The following is a 9,001-nucleotide window of genomic DNA, read 5'->3' as shown; positions in this document are numbered from 1 at the left end:
GGTGACGTCTGTGTGCATTCTCGTGGCTCACAGAGTTGTTCACCTACTTGAGTGGACCTTACAGGGAGCAGGTCTCTGCAGTATTCTATCATGCAGTGTCCAGTGTCGTTTTCATCAGAGCCGGAGTTTCCAAATTCTAAGTCTTCTTGGTGGTTTTCAATTTTGCATTTCAATCACCAATAATTGTTAACTTATCCAAGTGAAATGTTTGAGCTCTTTCAGATTGTAGCAGTTAGTAGGCATCTTCCATTTCCTGATGGTTGACATCAGTGATTGCTGCTTCCTTTCCCCATAAGGTGCACGTGGAAATGTGAGAACAGGTGTGGCTGTCAGTTTCAGTGGAATGGTAGGGACCAGATGTTAAATGTAAACGACATCGAGCAGCCTTATACGAGCAGTGGCTAACCATCCTGAATTCCTTCAATGTCCTTGTTGGGAAGAGGGCCTGTTGTATAACAGTCTTCCATTTTCCTCATTGGTAACACTGCCCTGTTGGTGTCTCTAGGCCTTCTGTTTTGAGCGTGAGATGTCAGTGCCTCCCCCGCCGCTCCCAGGGCTTGCATTCACACATAAGGTTGGGACCGCCTAATGTTTCAGCAGTGTAGTGCCGGGCACAGAAGTGGCCAACAGTGATTATCACTACATTATGAGTGTGTGCTACTGAATTTATTCATAGGTTCGATTAAGCCCATTTTTCTCCGGTGGAGAAATATTTATCTTACTTACTTAAATCTTACTCCCCCACCCCCCACCCCTTTTCTGGAAAAGCAAAGCAAGACACTGTATGTGGCCATTTGGGCTTAATCCAAAACCAAACGCAAGTGCCATCAAGCCGATGCAGACTCATTAATCCTGTATGGCACGGTAGAGCTGCCCTTGTGAGTTTCCACAACTGTAACTTTTTACGGAAATAGAAACCCTCATCTTTCTTCTGAGGAGCGGCAGGTGGTTTTGAACTACTGACTTTGCACTTAACAGCCCAGTGCATGACCACTAGGCCACCAAGGCTCCTTGGGTAAAACCTTCCTTCTCCTTCTCCTTGCCATCACTTAATGCCAACCCATAGCAACCCTACAGGATGGGCAGGACTGCCCCTTTGGCTTTCAGAGACTGTACCTCGTTATGGGAGTAGAAAGCCTCATCTCTCTCCCAAGGAGCAGTGGGTGGTTTAGAACTGTCGACTGCGGATGCAGCCCAGCATGTAAACCACGGTGCCGCTAGGCTCCTTCCTTGGGTTCACAGGACAAAACTGAACAATGACGAGATTGTTGCACTGCGGTGTCTCCTGCCCTGACTTGTTGCGTTTTCACTGTCTCCCCATGCTTTCCACCTCCCTCCGCCGCTGGCACCTTTCCAGTTCCCTCGGATACAGCGGAGCTCCCCGCGCCAGCATCGCACATCCAGCGGGCTGCACCTGCCGAGTGGCTGCTCAGGACCCCCGAAGCCGAGAAGGCGTCTGACTCAGCTGCAGCGACGTGTTTTAAAATGCCGCAGGAGAAGGGCCCCGGATACTCCTAGAGCACGGCCTGGCTGCCCAGGAGCTGACCGACTGACCACCCACCGCGGCAGCAAGGGGGAGACTTGGTGTGGAAGAGACCTGCGCGACTCCACTGGGCCGCCCAGTCCTCTCGTGCTGCCCCTGCGGGGATGCTTGCTTCGTCAGAGCAGCGGATGCTTTCTCTTGGCAGATGATGTTGTGGGACTCCGTTTTGTTTGGGGTTTTTTAAAGGGGAAGGGGTGGGAGCAAAGTGTAGGGGCAGCTATTTTAGAAAACGAAGGTCTGGCTATGCTGCATCTCGTACCTTAGGCTCATGGCCTCAGCATCGCCTGCCGCTCATTTCTAGAGCTGATGCTTCCTTTGCAGGGTGTGTGTGTGTGTGTGTGTGTGTGTGTGTGTGTGTGTGTGTGTTCAAATATCTCGTGACTGCTTTTGCACCCCCTTGTGTAGCGCCTCTAGCGATGACGGAGGGAGATGCGTGTTCGTAGCCCTTTCTGGACAGATGTCGCCCCAAGTCCAGGCCTCCGGGGAAGGGGAAGCCTGCCTCCAGGCCTGGTCTCCACTCACTGCTGGCCCTCCAGAGAGAGCCTTCCTGCTGCTGCTGCTGCTGCTGCTGCAGCTGCGGTGATGGCATCGCCAACAGCAGGCAGCCCGTCACCTCCTGGAAGACAGACCACCAGAGGGTTTGCTTCGCGGAGTCCCGGCATTAAGGCAGAGCTGACTGGCAGTTGTCAGTGGGCTGTGTACCACTTCATGTCGCTGTGCAAACCTCCCTGTGCTAAGCGGGACTTTTATTGGTGATATAGGTCAGGGACCTGAGCAAAGCATCACACTCAATTATCATAATGGCTTCTTGGGGCCGTATTTAGGTAGAAAACCTGTCTCTTTTTACACGCCTGTCTATTAGGCGTGTTTTAACGGCTCAGCTGCGCAGGGAGTTATATATATAGTCATGCCTGAAGTTGGATGCTACTTTGTCAAAATGAGGAATAAGTGGCTGCCTGGAGCTGCCGCAGAAAAGCCACCTTTCTAGAAAGTATTATCAAGAGTGTCTGCCACTCAGGGCCTGCACTGGCCATGGTGGCTCTGACACGCGGCTCCGTTAAAGCTCCCTGGAGCTCTCACTCAGGCCCTGTGTATTTTCCGTGCGTCAGTGGGTGCAGAGTGGGACCTGGCTCCTGCTCCTCAAAGTCCATGTGTCCCCTTTCGCTCACACAACACAGTGGCAGGCCACTCTGCCCCGCCCCTTTATCCTTGTCTGGAGTGTCCCGCTCCCAGGGGTGGGTGGGAATCTAGTTGCAAAGAGAGGCTTGCAACGGAATTTACGCAGCACTTTATGTAAAACCGAGAAGTCAGTTGTCCATAGCCCGCAGTGTAGTAGACGAATGGAGAAGACAGTGAGTGTGGGGTGGGTGCGGTGCTGAAGCCACGCCTCCCAGTGCCTGGGAGTCACCCTGGCCCAGAGGCCTTCAAGGCTCCCCTTCCTCATGGGCAGCATCCCTAGAAGTTGAGTTGTGAGTTGCGTAATGCCTGCTTGGACCATGTCTGTCTGAGTGCATAGGTGCAGTAGTGGTCCCCGTTGCTCCCTTGTTCATTATTTTCCCCTAATAATTTTAAAGACCGCAACCCCAGGAGGCAGAGGATGTGGCCCTGGATGTCGGCTCTCCGACTTTGTTCACAGCAGCAGGGACCAGGCCCGGGCTGCTCTTCCCGCTCGCTGCCCCCTGGCTCCACTCCTGCCGCTTCCTTCTTGGTCCACAGTGCCCCCCGGCTGCACCAGCAGCAGCAGCAGTGGAGACCTGGACAGCCAGAAGCAGGCTCCCATAAGGTTTTAATAAGATGGTCACACAATGTCCAAAATACATAGCGTTGTATTTTGCAGGCCGTACACATACTTGTATAGAGGAGAGAATGTTGCAGATAGAGTGGCCGGCCGACCTTTGCTAGGGACCAGGCTGGGTCTGCTGTCCTGCCTGCATCCTCACTTCGTCCCCACATTGACGGGACACAGTTCAGTGTACTGGGCTGCATTCTGTGGGCATGGTCGTTTTGTGTCAAACTCCATGGCTCATCCAGAGCCTGACCGGGACCCTTTTTGAGACATCCCCCTAACCCCCAGTTTAGGTAGCAAAAGGTTCCCAGCACCCACTCCCGGAAACAAGCTGCCTAGCAGCCCTCCTCTGTAGCTGTAATGAAAAATAGTTTCTATATCCTGTTTTCTGTACCTTGTAGCATCTCTGTGATGTAGGGGGAGCCGACTGCTGCCGTGTTATCAGGCGAGGACAAGCAGAGCCAAGCGATCAAGCCAGAACTACCGCCTCCACCTTCCTCTGCCCGTGCTTCTGCACCCGTTTGCCCCTCTCTGCTAGGCCAGAGCCTGGCCGAGACCCCAGCTCGTGATCCAGGGTGCCCGCAATATGTTTCGTCTTTCTCGGCACGCTTTTCTGCATACGTGTAGTGTTCCCGCGAGGGCAGCGTCTGTACCTGTGGTCATCGGAGAAGGGACGCCTCTGAGAACTGTTCAGTAGCAAGTGTTCTCCACGTGCAGGCTTGTACATTGTGCCCCTCATTTTAAGGTGCTGTCTGCGCATGCGTAAGGAATTACTAACCAACCACTCTCTTCGTCTCCGTGTTTTCTGTATGACGCAGTTCCAGTGGGACAACCCTAGAATCAAGTGTATTTTGAATCTAAAGATCGGAATTTCCCTTTTCCTGTGGCACGATGTATCATGCCCTAAAGTGAGACAGCGCCCACCTTCCAGGAAAGGCTGGGCGCTCACCATCAGGCTTTGGAACCCGTGCTGAGGGGACTGATGGGATGGCTGGCTGATGACTGCGGGATGAGCCTGGAGCTCACGGTGTTGGAGCTGCTCCCGGGTATTCACTGCGGTTCCTGTTACCTGAACTGTGCCTCCGTTCTTGTTTCTCCCAGTCGGATGTGCACACTGCCTCTCTGAACCCTAATTCCTGTACGTTTTCCATAACGGGCAAAAGCCAAGACAATGTCTACTCGTGTGAGGATCATTCATAAAAAAGCTAGTTTGCTTACGAACCCCAGTGTTTGAGATTCTTTGTCAAACGCAGTTTTCAAAGGGGTGGCTTCCATTAGTTTCCAAACTATCGGGTGTTTTTTGGGATAAGGGCTGTTCAGCAGAGGGAATAAGTGACTGTTGACATCATGCAACATTGCCAGGCAGGGTGGTGGGTGTGCTCGGGGTCCCAGCAGGGATAGGGGCTGTGGAAGGGGTGGGGAGGAGGGAAATCATCGCTTTCTACTGAAATGTGGCTGATAAATAGGCCACATCTAGCCATGGCCTCTTTAGCTGACAGGTGTGGTTGACAACGTCAGGTGATAGTTAGGCTGCAAATGCCCTTTCAACTGCCGCAGATCCACCTTGAAATAAGGCCTCCAATCTGGTGCGGTGACATCCGCTGTCGAGCCCTGCTCAATACCAAGGTCCCCAAAAGGGTGGTCCGCAAGCACCCTGCAGCCTGTCCCCTGGCTGAGTGTCCTGAAGCCACCAGCGAAGAAGGCGGGGTCTCCCCTGTCACCTCAGCCCGGCATGCGGTGGTGAGGAGCAGGGAGGCTGACCTCAGGCTGTGGCTTAGGCTTAGGATTCGCTCCAGACTCTGCTTAACTCCTGCTTCATTGCTGTGGTCCTGCGCCACGGGCAGCTACGGAGGAGACCAGCCAAAGCTCAGTGCCACGCACCCTGTGACTCTTCTCGGCTCCGCTGGAAACAGGTGGCTTCCCCGGCCATTGGCGGCATCACTCAGCACCACAGTGCATGGGGGGTGGCGGGCGCCTACTGTTGCCTTTTGGCTTTTTCAGTGCCCGGGCTGCCCCTTTCCTTGTCACTCTCGCCTCCCACTTGGGCCCTGACACGAAGTGGAGTTGGTGATGGCTGCAGTCCGGACAGGGTCCTCCCCCACCCAGGAAATGGACAGAGGCGACCCTCGAGAGGGGTGGGCTCCCTGTCAGGCCCAGAGATGCATTCACCTTTGTCTGGACACTGACATTGAGCAGGAAAGGAGACCCCTCGTGGTTTTGTTGAGCGTCGGCGATGCAGGCTTGAACCAACCCAGCAGAGCGAGCCTGGCCACCGAAAGGACTTTTTGTAGCCCCTGCAAGCTGACCTCATCAGCATGTGGTGCATGTCCAGATTCTGGGGATGAAGATCCTGAATTTGTTCAGAAGGCAGGTCCCGCAACTCAAGTTGTACCCCACTGCGCCCCTGGGATGCTATAGGCCCTAAAGCTTGGGAATCCCAAGCTTTGAGTGAGTCCATTGAGAAGTTTCCATATCTAGTCACGCCCTTAGTGATGAGGTGTTATGCAAGGAGAGGTTCAGCCCCTACAGGAATTCCAGGTGTTATTATCTCTGGGACTTTTCTTCCTTTAGCTCCCCAGGGGATGCTGTAGGCAAAAGCATTCACGAGATGGTGGGAAATGCCTGGAACACAGTCTTTTTGGAGGATGGCAACACATGCACAAATATGATTGATACAATTGATGTACAAGAGCTGTAAGAGCCCTCAATAAAATCTTTTAAAAAGACAGTATTTTCAGATGGAAATTACCTTTGTAGAGTGGGTTGAAATATAATAATGAATTTCTAGTCTATGACAGTCATTTTTCACAATCAACCGTAAACTTCATTTGCCTAAGATATTGCCATCTGTGGCTTTATGATACTCACTCATTACGTCTGCATTTCAGGGGAAAACGCCTTGTATTTTCCAGCATGATGGTGGATCCTTTTAAAGTGTAGCTCCCAACAACGAAAGAGAATTGGGGAGAAACCCGCTGAGCACCTAGCCAGTGTGGAATAGATAACCCGTTGAGTTCTCTTTCCCTAGGGCTTCATCTCAGTGCTTGAGAGCACCCAAAACCAGGCATGAGTGGTCCCACTGACTCACACCGATTGCTCTCCATTTCAACGGACAGTTCTGCAGGACAAGTCGCTAAATGACCAGGTGGCTTTTTATTGTCTGACTCACAGGTTTCGCATTTCAGCACACAGACTCAAAGCTTTGGATTGAAATCCTGGCCAGTTTTCCTTTATATGTGTAGTTTTCTCTTTATATGTGATTCTTGTTGCTGAGAATCTACACAGCCAAATGTATCCCAGTTTAGCAGTTTGTACATGTACCACAGCGGACATCAATTGCATCCCTCCCCATGCACAGCCGTTCTCACCCGTCCATTTCTGAGTTGCTCCTCCCTCACTGATGGAAACTCCCTGCCCCTCGGTTTTTCACGTTGGTTATGCGTCGGGCTGCAAACTGCAAGGTCAGGAGTTTGAAACCGCTAGCTGTTTGGGAGTAAAATAAGACTTTGCACTCCCATAAAGAGGCCCAGTTTGGAAACTCGCCGGGTCATTTCTACCCTGGCCTGTAGGTTCACTCTGAGTCAATAAACTCGGCAGTGAGTTTTGAGTTTGATGGTCAAATGATCAAAATCAGAAATTTACTTTGAAAAAATACTGTTTAATCAAACTACAGACTTTATTCGAAAGTCTTCACATTTTAGGAGCTTTTCCACTAATGTTCTTTTTCTAGTTCAGAATTAACTCCATAATCCCTATGTACTGGTTCTACTTCTGGGTTTTCTATTCTATTCCATTGGTCTCTTTTTCCATCCATAAATCAGTACCACGCTGTTTTAGTTATAAAGCCTTCAGAGTATGTCTTAATGTCTCATAGGACCGGTGTACCCTCTTTTTCCCCTCAGTGTCTCTATGGCTGTTCTTAAAGCTTTGTTCTTTCCACATAATGTTTAGTGTCAACTTGTCTAACTCCATTTTAAAAAGTGTTGCTATTTCTATTGGCCTTGTGTTAACTTAGAAGGTACAAACATCTTTTTAGTCAGTGATTCCAAAAAGAGATGCTTCTCCATTTGTTTAAGTCTATTTTAATGCCTTTTTAGGAGTTCATTTTTTCCCTGTATAGTGTTATCATATTTGAATCTTGCTGCTAGTAACTGAGGTTTTCCATCTCCTATCCTCTCACTGGTTATTGTTTGAACGTACAGATGCTGTTGATTTTCAGATGTACATGTTAACACCCCCCCTCCCCGTTGCCTTATTGAATTATTTTACTTTGGGTTTTTTTATCAGATTCTCTGTTGTTAGGTGCCATCGAGTCGACCCTGTGGGCAACAGTGGCACACTGCGTGGCCCTGCGCCATCCTCTCAAGTGTTCCTATGCCTGAGCCCACTGATGCAGCCACGTGTCCATCAGCTCCTGGCAGCCCTTCCTGTTGAGTCTCTAGGGCGAACGTGTCTGCACATGCACAGAGTAGGTAGGCATCTATGGTGCCGGGCCGATGTTAGGTGCTCTTGGGTGCCCTCTGGCGCTCAGAAACCTGTGTCCAGCAGCAGGGGATGTCGCCAGTCCAGCGCCGTCCTCACATTGCTGGGCTTGAGCCCCTTGCTGGGGTCATGTGATCAACCTGAGCCTTGGGAGGTCGTGACAAGAGCCAATGTGAGGACTGCAATAAGTGTTGAAGAGAAAGTGGGGCCTACTTGGGGCAGGGAGTTTAATCTGAGATGCCCCACAGAGCAGAGACCCCAAAGTGCACCCCTCAGTGTAAGGGTAAGTAACAGGCAAACTCACTAAGCAAAAATGAGGAAACTGCCTTTTCTTGAATTTAGCTCTACCTGGAGGAAAATATACATACACACACACACCAGCACGCACACTAAAATGTATAACAGATTTTCCCTTCTAGAGGCTTGTGTTAGGCCGGGTTGGCTAGAGAACCATGTCCAGAGACACTCATGTGTAAGAGAACTTTATATCAAGAAGTAATTACATATATATCAAGAAAACATCCCAGCCCATCCAACTCAAGTCCTTAAGTCCAATACTAGTCCATAGCCCCTCTTCATGCACACGTCGCCACATGCTAGGATGCAGAATGCAGGAAGGTCACAGGCCAGTGGGTGCAGAGTCCTGTGGATCCAATGGCAGTGGATGCATGGCAGCAATCAGGGTCAGCCAGCAGGAAGGTGAAGGCAAAGAAAGGGAGGTTCCCAGGCTCCTCCTTAAGAGAAGACCACACCCACAGCCTGATTGCAGGTTGAATACCACCCCTATACTTGACACGAAGTTATGTAACTGCCATAAGGCTTATGGCCCAAGTTACACTCTTCCTGCGGTCCACAGTACTCCAAGTGAAAACTTAATTTAAGGAGGACCCAGGCCAGTAGTCACTTCCGTCAGTGGGCAGAAACAAATATGAATTGTGTCTAGAGCAGCGGTTCTCAACCTGTGGGTCGTGATCCCAATGGGGGAGGATATTAAATGACTCTCTCACAGAGGTCGCCCGATTCGTAGCAATAGCACAATTACAGTTATGAAGTAGCAATGAAAATAATTCTATGGTTGGGAGGGGCGGTCACCACCACATGAGGAACTGTATGAAAGGGTAGCGGCCTTGGGAAGGTTGAGGACCAGTGGTCTAGAGTTCACCTGTCAGCCCAGGTATCAAAGGACTCTC

General features: G+C 50.8%; 1 protein-coding gene across 2 annotated transcripts in view; it reads left to right on the top strand.

The window, feature by feature from the left end:
• Window positions 1-4,550, top strand: part of GPATCH2L (G-patch domain containing 2 like) — a 75,799-nt gene extending 71,249 nt beyond the window's left edge. For both annotated transcript variants that reach the window (XM_045287928.1, XM_045287927.1), the window contains one exon: window positions 1,358-4,550. In XM_045287928.1, the coding sequence (XP_045143863.1) occupies window positions 1,358-1,518 (161 nt within the window). In that variant the 3' untranslated portion in view covers window positions 1,519-4,550. The remainder of the gene's footprint in view (window positions 1-1,357) is intronic.
• Window positions 4,551-9,001: the final 4,451 nt, after the last annotated feature.

This window comes from Echinops telfairi, unplaced genomic scaffold (assembly GCF_000313985.2).
Source record: "Echinops telfairi isolate 266 unplaced genomic scaffold, ASM31398v2 ScPeMD7_18;HRSCAF=68, whole genome shotgun sequence".
Lineage (NCBI taxonomy): Eukaryota > Metazoa > Chordata > Mammalia > Afrosoricida > Tenrecidae > Echinops > Echinops telfairi.
The sequence above is the reverse complement of the archived record's forward strand: the minus strand, read 5'-3'. Positions and strand labels throughout refer to the sequence as shown.